Genomic DNA, 19,993 nt, shown 5'->3' with positions numbered 1-19,993 from the left:
GTCGCTAAGGTAGTCTAAAAGCTCCTTGGTGGCAAGGAGCCAGGGGTGGATGAGATCCGCCCTGAGATGCTGAAAGCGCTGGACATTGTTGGGCTGTCTTGGTTGACACGCCTTTTCAGTGTCGCATGGGGGTCGGGAACAGTGCCCATGGACTGGCAGACCGGGGTGGTGGTTCCCATCTTCAAGAAGGGGGATCGGAGAGTGTGCTCGAACTATCGTGGTATCACACTGCTCAGCCTCCCGGGAAAAGCTTATGCCAGGGTGCTGGAGAGGAGGCTCCGACCGCTTGTCGAACCTCAGATTCAGGACGAACAGTGCGGATTCCGTCCCGGTCGTGGAACAGTGGACCAGCTCTTTACCCTCGCAAGATTACTGGAGGGGTCCTGGGAGTTTGCCCAACCAGTTTACATGTGCTTTGTAGACCTGGAGAAGGCTTTCGACCGGGTCCCTCGGGGGTTTTTGTGGGGGGTGCTGCGGGAGTATGGGGTGCCGGACCCGTTGGCACGGGCCATCCGGTCTCTGTACGCCTGCAGTAGGAGCTGTGTTCGTCTCCTCGGTAGTAAGTCAGACACGTTCCCGGTGGGTGTTGGCCTCCGCCAGGGCTGCCCTTTATCACCGGTCCTGTTCGTGACCTTCATGGACAGGATATCTAGGCGCAGCCAGGGGGCGGAGAGGATCCGGTTCGGGAGTCTCGGGATTGCCTCTCTGCTGTTTGCGGATGATGTGGTCCTGTTTGCCTCCTCGGACCGTGACCTCCAGCATTCACTGGGGCGTTTTGCAGCCGAGTGCGAAGCGGCAGGGATGAGAGTTAGCACCTCCAAATCTGAGGCCATGGTGCTCTGCCAGAAACCGGCGGATTGCTCCCTCCAGGTGGGGGCAAACTGCCTACCCCAAGCGAAGGAGTTCAAGTATCTCGGGGTCTTGTTCACGAGTGAGGGTAAGGTGGAGCGGGAGATCGACAGGCGGATCGGTGCGGCTGCAGCAGTAAAACAGGCGCTGTACCGGTCCGTCTTAGTGAAGAGGGAGCTGAGCCGGAAGGCAAAGCTCTCCATTTACTGGTCGGTCTACGTTCCAACCCTCACCTATGGTCACGAACTCTGGGTCGTGACCGAAAGAACGAGATCTCGGATACAAGCGGCCGAAATGAGCTTCCTCCGTAGGGTGGCCGGGCTCAGCCTTAGAGATAGGGTAAGGAGCTCGGACATCAGGGGGGAGCTTGGAGTCGAGTCGCTGCTCCTTCGTGTCGAAAGGAGTCAGCTGAGGTGGTTCGGGCATCTAGTTAGGATGCCTCCTGGACGCCTCCCATTAGAGGTTTTCCGGGCACGTCCAACTGGTAGGAGGCCCCGGGGAAGACCGAGGACACGCTGGAGGGATTATATCTCCCGGCTAACCATTGACCCCCCTAACCATTGACCCCCTGATGTTTTCTCTCCTCAGTGGCTCTACGTGACCATGTGTGGATGAAGAGCCTCCGTCAGCAAGAAGACCACACAGTACTACACACAGTACTACATATAGTACTACATATCTACAGAATCACAGTACTGAACCCTCTTCTGCTGCTTCATGTATGAACTGCCTGCCATTAGCTCAGTTATGACATCATTGTGTGTGTGTATATATATATATATATATATATACACACACACACACACATACATATATATATATATATGACGTATTATTAATGACACAGACCCCCGAGAACCTGATCTGTGCATCAGTGCCTGTGAGCCAGCGCTCTGAGTTCAGGTTCCCACCGGTCGGAGGATGCGTTCAGGGTCAGCTCGGTCAAACAACCATTGGCTGTTTTTCTCTTATTAAAGTACAGGATGTGAACAAATGTCTGTGTCTGATGTAAATATTGCTGTCTGATCTGCTCAGTGTGCCAGAACATGAAACGTTTATTTAAACAAGAACGAGACATTTCATGTGTAGATATAAAGAACATTTAGTATTATAATAATAATAATAATAATAGTTTACATGAGTCCAAACTTGAAATTTAAAGTCAAAGTGCTGCAGCACCAGAGCCCCTTCACAAAACCTCATTTAGTGGTGTTCTGGCGCCCCCTGTGGACTAAAGAGGTAGTGTCTCTGAGCACCAGCAGGGTCTGACAGTGTGCCCCGTTCAGTCCTGGTACTGGTTCCCCCGGGGCTCCTTCCCCTCCAGCGGGCCAAGCAGGACGGCCTGAGCCTCCAGCAGCGTGGTGTCGGTCTCGGCTCCCAGGAAGCGGGCCGTGAGCTCCAGGTCCTGCAGCCGCAGACGGACCCTGCTGCCCCGCTGCAGCTGCTCTCCGTCGGCCGGCCGCTGGCACACGCAGTGGAACTTCCCCCCGAAGTCCACGTACAGGTCGTCCTGAACCACGTGGAATATCCTCCCGACCACCACCTTGTCTTTAGCCGGTCCCATCTGGATCAGCGGGGACCGCCGCAGCAGCGAGGCGAAGCTCTGCTCGTGTCCGGAGGAGGAGACGCTACCGCCGGCCGTGGAGCTCTCCGCCTCCCGCCGGATCTCCGCCTGCAGGTCGAAGGCTGCAGCGAAGCCGGATCTGGGTCTATCCACCGTGGACTGGTCTCTGCCGTCACCTGAGCTGAAGGGTCTGGAGAACCTGCAGGAGGTGAACCGGACTCTACACCAGGAGCTGGAAACAACCTTCCTCAAGGCCGCCATCTTGTCTAAACACCAGTAGGAATTAGAACATCATCACTTCCGGTGTAGAAGTCCGCTCACAGTGCCTCCCGGCAGCTCTAGAAATTATATTTTTTATTAAATTACATTTATGTCTTGTGACTCTGTGTTGTTTACTTGCTTTAATTTAATTTAATTTAATTTAATTTTAGTGACGGCAGGTAGCATCGTGGATAACGTGATGACGTATGACGTCTCCTCGCTTGCCAGGAGCGCAGAAGAAGCAGCAGCACAGCGCATGCGCCTTGTGCTGTAAGCTAACATGGAGGTGTTCGTGAGCGCCCCCGGGTCCAGCTTCTCTAACTGCGTGTTTCCGGATGGGTCTCAGGTCCGAGACGTTCTGACCCGGTTCGTGCGGCAGCAGGTGAGTGTCACCGGCAGGCAGAGGCGAGAAAACAGGAACAAACGGCTCAATGTAGTCATTTAGAGCTCCGTGATGCTAGCTCAGTGATGCTAACAAACAAACAGGTTTATTATGTATCCAATGAAACAGGAAGTTACGTTACTTGTTTCGAGTAATTCATGTAAAAGTCTGCGTTCATACGTGTGTGTGTATAAATGTGTGTAGCTACGTCTCCAACGAGCCTCTTGGTCGTCTGCAGGGAGGCGGAGCTTCTGCAGATTTCTACGTGGTCCGTAATGGCCGTGTGTCTCCGCTGGAGGACCCTCTGCACCATGGAGCCGTCTATCACCTGGAGCCCCGCCTCCGTGGGGGGAAGGGAGGTGGGTTCAGGACACAAACAAACAAACAAACAAACAAACATACAGCCTGTCAGGAAACACAGCCTTCTTCTTCTGTGGTGTTTCAGGGTTCGGCTCCATGCTGCGAGCTCTGGGCGCTCAGATCGAGAAGACCACGAACCGCGAGGCCTGCAGGGACCTGAGCGGGAGGCGCCTGAGGGACGTGAACCACGAGAAGGAGTGAGTCCTCCTCCTCCTCCTCCTCCTCCTCCTCCTCCTCCTCCTCCTCCATCTCCATCTCCATGTATCCAACGCTGCTTCTTCTTCTGTGGTGTGCAGGATGGCGGAGTGGCTGAAGAACCAGACGGAGCGCGAGGCGGAGAAGGAGCAGCGCCGCCTGGAGCGGCTCCAGAGGAAGCTGGCGGAGCCCAAGCACCAGTTCACCGACCCGGAGTACCAGAGGCAGTGCCACGACCTGTCGGAGCGGCTGGAGGACTCGGTGATGAAGGGTGAGGAAGAGGAGCTCATTGGTTAGCAGACGATGATGTCGCCACCGCCCGCTAACGGTGCATGTGCCCTCCTTCAGGTCTGCAGGCGTCCTCCAGCTCGCAGGTGAAGGTGGACGATGTTTCTGCAGCAAAGAGACCCAACTGTGATCAGGACGAGCAGCTGCAGAAGAAGAAGCAGAAGAAGAAGAACACGGCAGCGTGTTTCTGGTGAGGAAGAGGAGGCGCTCTTCTTCACTGAGTGTATCTTTGAACGGTTGTGTTCTACTAATAATAATAATAATAATAATAATGCCTTTAATTTATATAGCGCTTTTCATAATACTCAAAGACACTTCACATAATTAAAACATCCTAAAAGCTAAAAAATAAATAAATAAGAATAGCTAAAATACAGGTAAAACAAATAAATAGGGACTTTGAGTCGCTCGGACCCTGATAAGAAAGAAAACAAACAATCACACATTAAAAGCAGTTCTGAACAGGTAAAAGGGAACAGACCAGTATAGATGTTACTGGCTTAAAGGCTCAGTTTGAAATGTTGCCATGGTTACAGGACGGGGGTCGGCGAGATGCTGAGCTCGGAGGATGAAGACGAGGAGGAAGAGCAGAGCGGCAGGTAGAGTCCAGATCCACTTCGGTACCACAAACATTACATTATATTTTTATTATTCACTGAAATCACCGTCTCCTACAGCTCGGCCTCAGACCACCAGACCAGCAGAACTGCAGGGGATCAGGGTCTCCCAGAAACCCCTAGAGACCAGACCGTCAGACCCTCAGAGGACAAGGGTCGCCCAGAAACCCCCAGAGACCAGACCAGCAGACCCCCAGAGGACCAGAGTCCCCCAGAAACCCCAAGAGACCAGACCAGCAGACCCTCAGAAACCCCCTCAGACCAGACCAGCAAACCCTCAGAAACCCCCAAAAACCAGACCAGCAGACCCTCAGAGGACCAGAGTTTGTCTCAGCAGCAGGTCAGTAGTCCATCCCATAATATTGAGTTTTGATGAAACCCTGAACCAGGGTCATTCATAAAACCTCCTCTGTACTGTGTTGATGTTCAGGACTGGTCTCTGGTGGACCAGTCCTCTGTGGACCAGCTGGAGTCTCTGGGTCTGGACGTCCTGAAGGAGGAACTGATGTCTCGGGGGTTGAAGTGTGGGGGGACGCTGAAGGAGCGCGCACAGCGCCTCTTCTCCATCAGAGGTTTGACCCCGAACCAGATCGACCCGGCAATGCTTGCCAAACCGGCCAAGACCAGGAGGAAGTGAGGTCAGAGGTCACGGCTCCACCGGACTGAACACTGTTTGTGGCTTCGTCCAATCAGAAAGCAGGATTTCTTTTTTTTAATATTGTGAAACCTCTTAGTTTCTTTGCTACTGTCACATTTAAATTTGCATTAAAATGTTTCTGAAACAAACGGCTGCTGATTCATTGAATTGTTTCAGACCGGCAAGTGAAGTCATGTTGCAGATTTATTTAATTTAAATTATCACATTTACATCAGTTTAATCTGTCGGAAGCAGAGGATGCTGGGAAATGAGTTCAGAAGCCAGGGTCCCAGGAAGTGACCTGCTGAGCCTCCAACTCCTCAAAGCAGACGATGACATCACCGGACGTGAAGTCCACGTCGCCGTCAGCCGATAGGCCGCACTCCACCCCCGACTTCACCACCTGCACCTCGTCTTTGTGGTGCTTCAACGTCGCCAGAGAACCTGAGGGAACGAGAGAACCATGAGGGAACACAAGAGATGAAGGGGAACGAGGGAACACACGAGAGAACCATGAGGGAACACACGAGAGATGAGGGGGAACGAGAGAACCATGAGGGAACACAAGAGAGATGAGGGAACGAGAGAACCATGAGGGAACACAAGAGAGATGAGGGAACGAGAGAACCATGAGGGAACACAAGAGAGATGAGAGAACCATGAGGGAACACGAGAGAACATGAGGGAACACAAGAGAGATGAGGGGGAACGAGAGAACCATGAGGGAACACGAGAGAACCATGAGGGAACACACGAGATGAGGGGGAACGAGAGAACCATGAGGGAACACAAGAGAGATGAGGGAACGAGAGAACCATGAGGGAACACAAGAGAGATGAGGGAACGAGAGAACCATGAGGGAACACGAGAGAACATGAGGGAACACAAGAGAGATGAGGGGGAACACAAGAGAGATGAGGGAACCTTTTCCTTTATTGGCACCTTTTGATAAAAGGAATGAACCGTTGTGTTTATGGAACACCTTCTTACCCAGAATGCTCCAGGACATCTGAACCCTGCTGCAGCATTAAGGTCACCAGTCACAGCTTCACTTCCTGTCTAACGGTAGACCAGTACTCAGTGATAAGTCCAGGTCTGACTCACCCTCCCAGACGATGTCTCGGCCCCGGATCAGTCTGAACTTGAGTCGGCGGTCCAGCTGACCTTTCTGAACCCGACAGCCAGCAACAGGAACCTTCTTCTTCCCCACGGAGACGTCAAACATGGCGAGGACTGTCGCTTCACCTGAAAGGGGGAGACAAACCACTTCCTGTTGCTTTTGTCCCTGTTGACATGAAGGAAACTACAGAACATCTGTTGTTCAGAGGATCTTTGAACAGTTTAGTTAGAACATCTACAGAACATCTGTTGTTCAGAGGATCTTTGAACAGAGGTATTTAGAACATCTACTAAGGATCTCCCTGAGGATCTTTGTGGCAGGTTCCACACAGATCTAGGGTTCCTCACCGACGACGTTCTCCGAGTGCAGCGGAGGCAGTCTGCTGCTCAGCTCGTCCTTCAGCTCGTCGATCAGCTTGTAGATGACGCTGTGGAGTCTCAGCGAGACGCCTCTCTTCGCCGCCAGCTGCTGGACCGACTTGCTGGCTGCCACGTTGAAGCCGTAAATGGAACCTGTCGAGGAAGCCGGAGGTCAGGAGGACTTCCTGTCAGGTTCAGGTTGGTGGTATCTGGCCCCGCCTCCAGTCTGCCGTTACCAGTGAACATGTCGGCCATGTTGACGTCGTTCTCTGAAACGTCACCGATGCCGAAGTGAAGCAGCTCCAGCTCACACTGCTGCTGGGCGTCATAAGTGTCCAGGATATTGAGGAGGGTCTCCACGGAGCCGTCCACGTCACCTGCAGGTCAGGAAGCATCCAGATGTTAGCACGAATAAATCATCCAGGTGTTTATATGAATGAATCATCATCCAGGTGTTTATATGAATGAATCATCATCCAGATGTTTATATGAATGAATCATCATCCAGGTGTTTATATGAATAAATCATCAACCAGGTGTTTATATGAATGAATCATCATCCAGGTGTTTATATGAATAAATCATCAACCAGGTGTTTATATGAATGAATCATCATCCAGGTGTTTATATGAATGAATAAATCATCCAGGTGTTTATATGAATGAATAAATCATCCAGGTGTTTATATGAATAAATCATCAACCAGGTGTTTATATGAATGAATCAACCAGATGTTTATATGAATAAATCATCATTCAGGTGTTTATATGAATGAATAAATCATCCAGGTGTTTATATGAATGAATCATCATCCAGATGTTTATATGAATGAATCATCCAGGTGTTTATATGAATGAATCATCCAGGTGTTTATATGAATGAATCATCATCCAGGTGTTTATATGAATGAATCATCATCCAGATGTTTGTATAAATAAATCATCATCCAGGTGTTTATATGAATAAATCATCAACCAGGTGTTTATATGAATGAATCAACCAGATGTTTATATGAATAAATCATCATTCAGGTGTTTATATAAATAAATCATCATCCAGGTGTTTATATGAATGAATCATCATCCAGGTGTTTATATGAATGAATCATCATCCAGATGTTTATATAAATAAATCATCCAGATGTTTATATAAATAAATCATCATCCAGGTGTTTATATGAATAAATCATCATCCAGGTGTTTATATGAATGAATAAATCATCCAGGTGTTTATATGAATAAATCATCAACCAGGTGTTTATATGAATGAATCATCATCCAGGTGTTTATATGAATGAATCATCATCCAGGTGTTTATATGAATGAATAAATCATCCAGGTGTTTATATGAATAAATCATCAACCAGGTGTTTATATGAATGAATCATCCAGATGTTTATATGAATAAATCATCATTCAGATGTTTATATGAATAAATCATCATTCAGGTGTTTATATGAATGAATAAATCATCCAGGTGTTTATATGAATAAATCATCAACCAGGTGTTTATATGAATGAATCAACCAGATGTTTATATGAATAAATCATCATTCAGGTGTTTATATGAATGAATAAATCATCCAGGTGTTTATATGAATGAATAAATCATCCAGGTGTTTATATGAAAAAATCATCATCCAGGTGTTTATATGAACAAATTGGTGATTGGTAACCTTCACTCTGAATAGATATTCTTGTATTTAATGATAATTCACTTAAAACTAATAAATAATGTATTTAATTTGTTTTCATAAAATCTGTTAATGCAGCTGAATTCATAAAGCGTGATGTGACAGGCCGAGCAGCCAATCAGAGCCCAGCTGTACCTTTGATGACGAGCGGCAGCTTGGGCTCGTCGGTTTGCGTCCTCTCGCTCGGCCTCGTAGCGAACTTGGTCTTGTTGGCGCGGTACAACGCCGCCTTCCTCTGCCTCCAACTCAGGTGCGTTAGCCCCGCCCTCTCCTTCTTGTACTCGTCCAGGTGTAGTGTCTGTTTGAGCTCGATGGCGCTCTGCTCCTCCTGCAGCTTCTCCTGCTCCTCCACATAGGTCCTCCACTCCACCACCTCCCTCGCTCGCTGCTGCTCCGACAGACAAAGCCAACCTCCATGATGATGAAACCAACAAACAAAGCTCAGCGGGCATCAAACCGCCGGTGCCTCGTGGTGTCCTTCTCACCTCAGACTCCACCTCCAGGATGACTTCTCCAGCCGACGGCAGCTCCTTCCAGCCCACCACCTCCACAGCTGCGCTCGGCCCCGCCTCCTTTACCGCTCGCCCGTTCTCGTCAAACAGGAAACGGACTTTAGCCCAACTCCGCCCCGCCACCAGGACGCAACCGCGCCTCAATGTGCCCCGCTGGACGATGACCGACGTCACTGGACTGAGGGGGCACATGACAGAACCCAGAGTTACATGGGGCATCTAGAGGTCAAATGGAACCCATAGGACCAGAGTTCCATGGGGCATCTAGAGGTCAAATGGAACCCATAGGACCAGAGTTCCATGGGGCATCTAGAGGTCAAATGGAACCCATAGGACCAGAGTTCCATGGGGCATCTAGAGGTCAAGTACAACCCAGAGGACCAGAGTTCCATGGGGCATCTAGAGGTCAAATGGAACCCATAGGACCAGAGTTCCATGGGGCATCTAGAGGTCAAGTACAACCCATAGGACCAGAGTTCCATGGGGCATCTAGAGGTCAAATGGAACCCATAGGACCAGATTTACATGGGACATCTAGAGGTCAAGTACAACCCATAGGACCAGAGTTCCATGGGGCATCTAGAGGTCAAATGGAACCCATAGGACCAGAGTTCCATGGGGCATCTAGAGATCACGTACAACCCATAGGACCAGAGTTCCATGGGGCATCTAGAGATCACGTACAACCCATAGGACCAGAGTTCCATGGGGCATCTAGAGGTCACGTACAACCCATAGGACCAGAGTTCCATGGGGCATCTAGAGGTCAAGTACAACCCATAGGACCAGAGTTCCATGGGGCATCTAGAGGTCACATACAACCCATAGGACCAGAGTTCCGTGGGGCATCTAGAGGTCACATACAACCCATAGGACCAGAGTTCCATGGGGCATCTAGAGGTCACATACAACCCATAGGACCAGAGTTCCATGGGGCATCTAGAGGTCAAGTACAACCCAGAGGACCAGAGTTCCATGGGGCATCTAGGTCAAGTACAACCCATAGGACCAGAGTTCCATGGGGCATCTAGAGGTCAAATGGAACCCATAGGACCAGAGTTCCATGGGGCATCTAGAGGTCAAGTACAACCCATAGGACCAGAGTTCCATGGGGCATCTAGAGGTCAAATGGAACCCATAGGACCAGAGTTACATGGGGCATCTAGAGGTCACATACAACCCATAGGACCAGAGTTACATGGGGCATCTAGAACCAATATAACCAGCATTACATGGGGTATCTAGAGGTCATGTAGAACCCATAGAACCAGAGTTATCTGGAGGTAACTGATGACTCACCCTCTGCCTTTATCTGTGCGACTCTCGATGATGAGTCCTTCCACAGAACCGCTAGGTTCCGCCTTCAGCTCCAAAACCTCAGCGAGCACCACTGTGGCTTCCACCAGAGCCAGCAGGTTGTCGCCCTAAAACACCACCAACGATGTCATCATCTTAAACATAGATTGTATATAACAAGTGGCCGTAGACACCGTGACATCACCCATTGGTTTGGAAGCCTTGAGTTCGGCAATAATATATAATATAATAATGTACTAAATGAACATCACACTGTATTTAAGAAGACTTGAAACTAGAGATTGAGACCAAAAACTAATGTTTACAATGTTTACTGAGGGAATACATCAAGAGAAGTAGAGTCATTTATATAGACTTCTATACAACCAGAGGAGTCGCCCCCTGGTGGTCAGGAGAGAGAATGCAGCTTTAACACATGAAGCATAGACTTCTATACAACCAGAGGAGTCGCCCCCTGGTGGTCAGGAGAGAGAATGCAGCTTTAACACATGAAGCGTAGACTTCTATACAACCAGAGGAGTCGCCCCCTGGTGGCCAGGAGAGAGAATGCAGCTTTAACACATGAAGCGTAGACTTCTATACAACCAGAGGAGTCGCCCCCTGGTGGTCAGTAGAGAGAATGCAGCTTTAACACATGAAGCATAGACTTCTATACAACCAGAGGAGTCGCCCCCTGGTGGTCAGAAGAGAGAATGCAGCTTTAACACATGAAGCATAGACTTCTATACAACCAGAGGAGTCGCCCCCTAGTGGTCAGTAGAGAGAATGCAGCTTTAAAACATGAAGCATAGACTTCTATACAACCAGAGGAGTCACCCCCTGGTGGTCAGGAGAGAGAATGCAGCTTTAACACATGAAGCATAGACTTCTATACAACCAGAGGAGTCACCCCCTGGTGGTCAGGAGAGAGAATGCAGCTTTAACACATGAAGCATAGACTTCTATACAACCAGAGGAGTCGCCCCCTGGTGGTCAGTAGAGAGAATGCAGCTTTAACACATGAAGCATAGACTTCTATACAACCAGAGGAGTCGCCCCCTGGTGGTCAGTAGAGAGAATGCAGCTTTCACACATGAAGCATAGACTTCTATACAACCAGAGGAGTCGCCCCCTAGTGGTCAGTAGAGAGAATGCAGCTTTCACACATGAAGCATAGACTTCTATACAACCAGAGGAGTCGCCCCCTAGTGGTCAGTAGAGAGAATGCAGCTTTCACACATGAAGCATAGACTTCTATACAACCAGAGGAGTCGCCCCCTAGTGGTCAGTAGAGAGAATGCAGCTTTAAGACTAAACTAAATTATTTGGTATTGAGTTCACCTTGAGAGCTGAGACATGGATTGCCTGAACGTCTCCTCCAAACTCCTCACAGACGACATCATGAGCCAGCAGCTCCTGTTTTACTCTCTGAGGGTCGGACTGAGGCTTATCGCACTTATTCACCGCCACAATTATGGGAACTGAAAGACAACAGACAGTAGAAACAAGGCACACACAGTGTAAACGGGGTATTAATAGCCCTCAGTTTGAACTGCCCGGTGGAGTTCACACCTTTGGCTCTCCTGGCGTGCTGGATGGACTCGACCGTCTGGTTCATGACGCCGTCATCGGCCGCCACCACCAGGACAACGATGTCGGTGGCGTTGGCTCCGCGGGCTCTCATTGAGGAGAAGGCAGCATGACCCGGAGTGTCCAGGAAGGTGATCTTCTCACCTGTCGGCAGCTGGACTGGAAGACAAAACCCACCCTGGTTTGTTTAGACACAACATTAGAGCCAATACCATTAATCAATAACTTAAATCGACGGAAAATACATATAAAGAAATAATGCTAAATTCTAATGTGAGCTTTTAAAAAAACATTTGATTAAAATTAATTTAGGAACGATTCAAGAAAAGAACAGATTGATTAATAATGAAAACAATCATTAGCCACTCAAGTCTTTTAAATGGGACACTTTGTAATGCTAAATACTCAATGAAGAAGTTGAATCAAAGCATGTGAGAACCTTCGAGTGGACGAGAACCCTCGGGTGAACGAGAACCTTCGGGTGAACAAGAACCTTCGGGTGAACGAGAACCTTCGGGTGAACAAGAACCTTCAGGTGAACTAGAACCTTCGGGTGAACGAGAACCTTCGGGTGAACAAGAACCTTCGGGTGAACTAGAACGTTTAGGTGAACTAGAAACTTTGGGTGGACTACAACTTTCGGGAGAACGAGAACCTTCGGTTGCACTAGAACGTTTATGTGAGCGAGAACTTTCGGTGAACGAGAACCCTCTGTGATTGAGAACCTACGCGCGACCTAGAAACCTTCGGGTGAACGAGAACCTTCAGGTGAACTAGAACCCTCGGTGATTGAGAACCTACGTGCAACCTAGAAACCTTCAGGATAACCCTTAGCCGACCTAGAAACCTTCAGGCGAACTATAACCTTCAGGTGAACTAGAACCTTCAGGTTGACGAGAACCTTCGGGTGGACAAGAACGTTTATGTGAGCAAGAACCTTCGGGTGAACGAGAACCCTCTGTGATTGAGAACCTACGCGCGACCTAGAAACTTTCAGCCAAACTAGACCCTTCAGGTGAACTAGAACCTTCAGGTTGACGAGAACCTTCGGGTGGACAAGAACCTTCAGGTGAACTAGAACCTTCGGGTGGACGAGAACGTTTAGGTGAACTAGAACCTTCGGGTGGACGAGTACGTTTAGGTGAACTAGAACCTTCAGGCGAACTAGAACCTTTAGGTGAACGTTACCTAGAAAGGCTCCGATGTGCTGAGTGATCCCTCCGGCCTCCGTAGAGACGATCTGGCTCTTCCTCAAACTGTCCAGCAGGGTGGTCTTACCGTGATCCACGTGACCCATGATGGTGACCACTGGGGGGCGCGGCACCAGGAGAAACGGGTCTCCTAGAGGTCTGACAGGGTCAGAGGTCAAATGTAAAGTCTCAAACATATTATATTGATTATATAATAATGAGTGGTGATCAATCACAATAGTCTCAAACTTCATAACTGGCAGCTTTACAGTGTATTCTGCATCACTTCCTGCTGTGTTGTGATTGGTTGGTTTGTAGCCGTGTTGTGAAGCATTTGAATCGGTTCTGTGTCTCCATTAACAACTTAATTTGGTCTTTTTCCTGGTATGGTGTCCCTCAAGGGTCAATTCTTGGCCAACTTAATTGTCCCTACACTTCATCCCTAGACGTGGCCGTCTCTGGGCGTTGGTCTGTTGAACCAGTCCTCTGGAAGTGGTCTTCCAGAGGATCCCAGGCTGAAAACTAAAAAGGGGACAGACTATTGCTTTCAGGGCCTTGAGGAGTCTTCTTTTGAGTCACTTCTACAATCATGCTTTTATCCTGATTTTATCTGAAAGAAAATCCTGATGTTATCTGAGCTGCCAGTTTATTTGATCCATCATCTACCTCTTATCCGGGGCCAGACCAGATATATAATCCCTCCAGAGTGTTCTGGGTCTACTGGGGCCTCTTACCAGTTAGACGTGCCCAGAAAACTTCTTTAGGGGGCGTCCAGGAGGATCCTGATCAGATGTTGAACCTCCTCAGCTAGTCTCTGTAGACCTGAAGGATCAGCGTCTCTACTCTAAGCTCCTCTCTCTCTATCTCTACGTCCAGACTCCCTACGAATCTCAAGCATAAAGCTGAAGGTCTGCACAGAGACTGACTGGTGAATCCAGAGCTTCGTCTTCCGTGCCCTTTGTCCATCTCACTTTATATTGGACCCCCACTGGTGAACCAGACCCTGATATACATGAACTCCCTCTGTAAGAGTCTCACTCCCAACCAGGAGAATCAATCCACCGTTTTCCAGCAGAGAACCATAAACTCAGACTTGGAAGGACTGACACTCTGCTTTAACCCGCTGAAGGTCACGTTGGGAAGGAGCCAACAAGACCACATCTTCTGCAAAGAGACAAGACGCACTGAGATCCTCAAACCAGAAAACACTTGCGAGGCAACATCCACCGGAAACGTGTTTGACTTCATGCCGAGTATCCGGACTCAGCTCTCAGTGGTCATACAAGGGCCGGCTGGCTCTGAGCAACGACCCAGGTACCCCATACTACCGCAGTACCCCCTACAAGACTAACAAGGCGACGCGGTCGAAAGCCAAGTCCTCAACCAGTGGATCCTCCTGGATCTGAGGATCCACAACTGGTCAGAGCCCCCATTCCAGAACCTGAGAATAAACTTTCCCGAGGAGGCTGAGCATCAACCCTGGTGTCATTAGTGGTTTCCTGTTTGTTATTTTTAGTCTATTGTATTTAATGTTCTGTTGTCTAGTCCTCTTCTGAATGGATGTGCAAAAACAAGAATGAACATCAGATATCATGTGATGTAAAAGGAGACTTCCTGTCTTCCTACTTCTTGTCGACGTCCCTGTTGGGTTTCACTCTGCTCTCACTCAATTTGGCCCATCTGAACTTCATCCCTGATCGAGTCACCACCTCCTTAATCCACCTTTCCTCCAGAACTGAGTCCGGCTCCAGAGAGTCCAGATCCACAGAGGTGTTCAGCAGAGCCTCTAAGACGTGGTCTAAAGACAGGAAACACATTAATACACGTTATGCTACTGTAAACAAGTGGAACTGAAGGTAAGAAATGATTGTGTCCACCGGACCGGTAATGGTGTGCACGGGCCCTGATTAGGTGATAAAGGTGCACCTGCTGGGAAATCGGGTTCTTTTCTGTGTCTCCGCCGTCACGAGCGAGTGTGCCGAGACGCAGCGCGGGCGTTCTTAAAGAACACAGGTTAGAGTACTGTTAGCGTTCTTAAAGAACACAGGCTAGAGTACTGTTAGCGTTCTTAAAGAACACAGGTTAGAGTACTGTTAGTGTTCTTAAAGAACACAGGTTACAGTACTGTTAGCGTTCTTAAAGAACACAGGTGAGGCGTCATGTACAGAGGAGGGTTGTTAGCGTTCTTAAAGAACACAGGTTACAGTACTGTTAGCGTTCTTAAAGAACACAGGTTAGAGTACTGATAGCGTTCTTAAAGAACACAGGCTAGAGTACTGTTAGCGTTCTTAAAGAACACAGGTTAGAGTACTGTTAGCGTTCTTAAAGAACAAAGGTTACAGTACTGTTAGCGTTCTTAAAGAACACAGGTTAGAGTACTGTTAGCGTTCTTAAAGAACACAGGTTACAGTACTGTTAGCGTTCTTAAAGAACACAGGTTACAGTACTGTTAGTGTTCTTAAAGAACACAGGTTACAGTACTGTTAGTGTTCTTAAAGAACACAGGCTCACCGTCTGTGAACTCCTCCTGCCCACCAAACCAGTCGTTACTGGTTAAACCAAATATTTATACTGTCCTAATAAAGGTGATATTTTTATAAGAACGCTGCCTCTTCAGTGTACTTGTACTCTCTGTGGCGACAGAGTGCTACACTACAAAGACTCAACACATTAAATAAATAACAAATAAAAGCGTGTCCTCGCTCCCTGGCGCCAGTCGGGGGCGCTGGCGGGATGTCAGCCCGCTCAGACAAGAACGTTCACTTCCCAAACGGATGTTTCTTTCCGGTGTGGATTGCTTTGACAATACTTCACCGGTTCATGTCTCCGCTGTGTGGCGCGAGACGACATGCGAGACGACATGCATCGGGTTCCTCAGCGTGAACCACGTGACAAATTCAAACATCTCTTCATGTAAATGTGCTCCGGCCTGGACCGGATCATGCATGAGGATGTTTGGGCGGAGTGGATCATGCATGAGGATGTTTGGGCGGAGTGGATCATGCATGAGGATGTTTGGGCGGAGTGGATCATGCATGAGGATGTTTGGGCGGAGTGGATCATGCATGAGGATGTTTGGGCGGAGTGGATCATGCATGAGGATGTTTGGGCGGAGTGGATCATGCATGAGGATGTTTGGGCGGAGTGGATCATGCATGAGGATGTTTGGGCGGAGTGGATCATGCATGAGGATGTTTGGGCGGAGTGGATCATGTACTTTGGAGTTACAACAACTTTCTCGAACATAGCAGACGCACATAATTGGTGTGTATTGGCCACATCAAGTTTTTGAGTGGACAACTCACCATTTTGATAACTTTTCATCTTTAATGTCTTCAGATCATTCTTAAACCAAATTGAAGTCGATCAGATACATTTTGTGCGTAATAGTACGAATAATGAAAGCCCAAATTGGCCGAATTACTGTAGTGCCCCCTAATGTTTAAATCGCATGAGAGTTTTTGTGCATGTTACAGCATGCAAGGTGCTCATATACTGCACATTTGGAGTAATTAGTCCCAATAGTTTTGAAGTTATGAGCATTAAAAAACAAGACACAACCCTAAGAGGTTCATTGGTCCATATCTCCTTAACACAATGAGATAACTTTAGGTGATGAAGCTTCAATTATGATCGACAAGTTTGGTATGAATCTAATCTCTCGGACTGACGGACCCTAATAAATGCATCGTTACCAAAGTCTTTGTTCATGGCCTCGGCGAGAGACACCGCCGTCATCCTCTGTCTGATCTCCACTTCCTGTTTGTCCACTTTGGCTTTGACCTTCTGGTTCTTCTGATCTTTCTTCTGACCTTTGACCTTTCAACATGTTGAAATATAAGGTTTGATGTGTTTAACATTCATATTTAATCCAACAGATGTTTTCTATGACATTACTAGCAGTTTGAGATCGGCCAATAGCAGTCGGCGTGTCAGTCGGACTCACCTGTTTGGAGGCGAACTTCCTGTTCTGTTGACAGGTGAGCAGGGGGGCGGAGCTTCGAGCAGGATAGAGAGACAGGAAGTTGTTGAGCCCAGCCGGGTCGGCATGGATGAGCCGGCGGGCCCCCCGCATCACTGATGACATCACAATCATACCTGCAGAGGGACAGGTGGAGAAAGGTGAGGCTCTCTCTGATTGGTGCTCCTCAGCCAGCTCCTCAGCCAGCTCCTCAGGCAGGACGATGTTTGATGTACATCACCTGCCACACACACACCACCAGGTCCTCAGGAAGATATTAATGTGGATACTTTGCTTTAGTTCGGTATGAAAAGTTGAACATAAACAACAACAACAACACTGACATGCTGCCATCTTGGGACTCACTCAGGTTCAGTTTGACCTCCATCTCAATAATACATATGGACCGACCTTTGGTTGCAACAGGTGATCAATAACCACAACACCTGGTCACAGGTGACCCACGTGACGTCTGACGGCAGCTCGTCCCGAGGCTCCTTTACATCCTGAACTCACCTGAGATCACAGGCGTCTGGTCGTTACGTCATTACTAGAACCGCACGCGCTCAAACACGCGACACGTCATTGGAGGAGCGCAGCCGTCTGTTTGGGCTCGAGTCAGGGGGCGCGCGCACAGGGTCGGTGTCTCACCTGACGGTCACGCGCTTCTCCTTTAGCTCATCCTGAAACGAGCTCCTGTTCATCTGCTTCAGTTTCACCGTGAAGTCCGACAGAGCGCCGCCATGACAGCTGCTCCGGGACCGGGTCCGCTCCAGACCGGCAGCGCCTCCTGCTGGTCTGGAGTCGCCTTACTAGCTCCTTTAGCATAGGAAACACAGGTACGTCCTTTACTAGCTCCTTTAGCATAGGAAACACAGGACCTTCCTTTACTAGCTCCTTTAGCATAGGAAACACAGGACCTTCCTTTACTAGCTCCTTTAGCGTAGGAAACACAGGACCTTCCTTTACTAGCTCCTTTAGCATAGGAAACACAGGGCCTTCCTTTACTAGCTCCTTTAGCGTAGGAAACACAGGTCCTTCCTTTACTAGCTCCTTTAGCGTAGGAAACACAGGTCCTTCCTTTACTAGCTCCTTTAGCATAGGAAACACAGGTCCTTCCTTTATTAGGTCCTTTAGCATAGGAAACACAGGACCTTCCTTTACTAGCTTCTTTAGCGTAGGAAACACAGGACCTTCCTTTACTAGCTTCTTTAGCGTAGGAAACACAGGACCTTCCTTTACTAGCTCCTTTAGCCTAGGAAACACAGGTACTTCCTTTACTAGCTCCTTTAGCGTAGGAAACACAGGTCCTTCCTTTACTAGCTCCTTTAGCATAGGAAACACAGGTCCTTCCTTTACTAGCTCCTTTAGCGTAGGAAACACAGGACCTTCCTTTACTAGCTCCTTTAGCGTAGGAAACACAGGACCTTCCTTTACTAGCTCCTTTAGCCTAGGAAACACAGGACCTTCCTTTACTACCTCCTTTAGCATAGGAAACACAGGTCCTTCCTTTACTAGCTCCTTTAGCATAGGAAACACAGGACCTTCCTTTACTAGCTCCTTTAGCATAGGAAACACAGGTCCTTCCTTTATTAGGTCCTTTAGCATAGGAAACACAGGACCTTCCTTTACTAGCTTCTTTAGCGTAGGAAACACAGGACCTTCCTTTACTAGCTTCTTTAGAGTAGGAAACACAGGACCTTCCTTTACTAGCTCCTTTAGCCTAGGAAACACAGGTACTTCCTTTACTAGCTCCTTTAGCGTAGGAAACACAGGTCCTTCCTTTACTAGCTCCTTTAGCATAGGAAAGACAGGTCCTTCCTTTACTAGCTCCTTTAGCGTAGGAAACACAGGACCTTCCTTTACTAGCTCCTTTAGCGTAGGAAACACAGGGCCTTCCTTTACTAGCTCCTTTAGCCTAGGAAACACAGGACCTTCCTTTACTACCTCCTTTAGCATAGGAAACACAGGTCCTTCCTTTACTAGCTCCTTTAGCATAGGAAACACAGGTACTTCCTTTACTAGTTCCTTTAGCATAGGAAACACAGGTCCTTTCTTTACTAGCTCCTTTAGCCTAGGAAACACAGGACCTTCCTTTACTAGCTCCTTTAGCATAGGAAACACAGGTCCTTCCTTTACTAGCTCCTTTAGCATAGGAAACACAGGTACTTCCTTTACTAGTTCCTTTAGCATAGGAAACACAGGTCCTTCCTTTACTAGCTCCTTTAGCCTAGGAAACACAGGACCTTCCTTTACTAGCTCCTTTAGCGTAGGAAACACAGGACCTTCCTTTACTAGCTCCTTTAGCGTAGGAAACACAGGGCCTTCCTTTACTAGCTCCTTTAGCGTTGCAAACACAGGTCCTTCCTTTACTAGCTCCTTTAGCATAGGAAACACAGGACCTTCCTTTACTAGCTCCTTTAGCATAGGAAACACAGGACCTTCCTTTACTAGCTCCTTTAGCATAGGAAACACAGGACCTTCCTTTACTAGCTCCTTTAGCATAGGAAACACAGGCGCTTCCTTTACTAGCTCCTTTAGCATAGGAAACACAGGTCCTTCCTTTACTAGTTCCTTTAGCATAGGAAACACAGGTCCTTCCTTTACTAGCTTTTTAGCATAGGAAACACAGGACCTTCCTTTACTAGCTCCTTTAGCATAGGAAACACAGGAGCTTCCTTTACTAGCTCCTTTAGCATAGGAAACACTGGCCCTTCCTTTACTAGCTCCTTTAGCGTTGCAAACACTGGCCCTTCCTTTACTAGCTCCTTTAGCATAGGAAACACTGGCCCTTCCTTTACTAGCTCCTTTAGCATAGGAAACACTGGCCCTTCCTTTACTAGCTTTTTAGCATAGGAAACACAGGACCTTCCTTTACTAGCTCCTTTAGCCTAGGAAACACAGGTCCTTCCTTTACTAGCTCCTTTAGCATAGGAAACACAGGTCCTTCCTTTACTAGCTCCTTTAGCATAGGAAACACAGGTCCTTCCTTTACTAGCTCCTTTAGCGTTGCAAACACAGGTCCTGTTACGGAAAGGGTTCATAAAGGACTCAACACGTCTAGTAAAGGAGACTTTATTAAACACTCAACAGATCCATCTTTCATTCTACAAAGTAAA

The 19,993-nt window shown here is 48.2% G+C and overlaps 4 protein-coding genes across 6 annotated transcripts in view; 2 read left to right on the top strand and 2 right to left on the bottom strand.

The window, feature by feature from the left end:
- Positions 1–1,556, top strand: part of capn1b (calpain 1, (mu/I) large subunit b) — a 32,978-nt gene extending 31,422 nt beyond the window's left edge. The window contains exon 21 of the mRNA XM_034531871.1: positions 1,438–1,556. Within this exon, the coding sequence (XP_034387762.1) occupies positions 1,438–1,464 (27 nt within the window). The 3' untranslated portion in view covers positions 1,465–1,556. The remainder of the gene's footprint in view (positions 1–1,437) is intronic.
- A 323-nt stretch (positions 1,557–1,879) lies between these two features.
- On the bottom strand, positions 1,880–2,718 carry mrps28 (mitochondrial ribosomal protein S28). The gene has a single exon (XM_034531317.1). It carries the CDS (start codon positions 2,672–2,674, stop codon positions 2,132–2,134), a length of 543 nt encoding a protein of 180 aa, XP_034387208.1. The 5' UTR covers positions 2,675–2,718; the 3' UTR covers positions 1,880–2,131.
- Positions 2,573–5,302, top strand: sde2 (SDE2 telomere maintenance homolog (S. pombe)). The gene is made up of 9 exons (XM_034531306.1): positions 2,573–2,689; positions 2,845–3,056; positions 3,295–3,415; positions 3,502–3,613; positions 3,713–3,882; positions 3,960–4,089; positions 4,436–4,498; positions 4,577–4,856; positions 4,947–5,302. Exons 2-9 carry the CDS (start codon positions 2,955–2,957, stop codon positions 5,151–5,153), a joined length of 1,185 nt encoding a protein of 394 aa, XP_034387197.1. The 5' UTR covers positions 2,573–2,689; positions 2,845–2,954; the 3' UTR covers positions 5,154–5,302.
- A 37-nt stretch (positions 5,303–5,339) lies between these two features.
- mtif2 (mitochondrial translational initiation factor 2) lies at positions 5,340–17,692 on the bottom strand. 3 transcript variants are annotated; one of them, XM_034531278.1, is made up of 15 exons: positions 17,526–17,662; positions 17,286–17,390; positions 16,860–17,011; positions 16,609–16,732; positions 14,540–14,711; positions 12,912–13,072; positions 11,706–11,882; positions 11,475–11,614; positions 10,137–10,261; positions 8,811–9,015; positions 8,461–8,713; positions 6,869–7,009; positions 6,621–6,785; positions 6,258–6,398; positions 5,340–5,597 (listed from the first exon to the last, which is right to left on the bottom strand). In XM_034531278.1, the coding sequence occupies exons 3-15, from the start codon at positions 17,007–17,009 to the stop codon at positions 5,428–5,430; spliced, it is 2,124 nt and encodes a 707-aa protein (XP_034387169.1). In that variant the 5' UTR covers positions 17,010–17,011; positions 17,286–17,390; positions 17,526–17,662; the 3' UTR covers positions 5,340–5,427. The 3 variants fall into 3 exon arrangements, with proteins under 3 accessions (XP_034387169.1, XP_034387185.1, XP_034387178.1); XM_034531294.1 differs by lacking the exon at positions 17,286–17,390 and having other exon boundaries at positions 17,526–17,692; XM_034531287.1 differs by lacking the exon at positions 17,286–17,390 and having other exon boundaries at positions 17,391–17,662.
- Positions 17,693–19,993: the final 2,301 nt, after the last annotated feature.

Source organism: Cyclopterus lumpus, chromosome 1 (assembly GCF_009769545.1).
Source record: "Cyclopterus lumpus isolate fCycLum1 chromosome 1, fCycLum1.pri, whole genome shotgun sequence".
NCBI classification, from domain to species: Eukaryota; Metazoa; Chordata; class Actinopteri; order Perciformes; family Cyclopteridae; genus Cyclopterus; species Cyclopterus lumpus.
The sequence above is the reverse complement of the archived record's forward strand: the minus strand, read 5'-3'. Positions and strand labels throughout refer to the sequence as shown.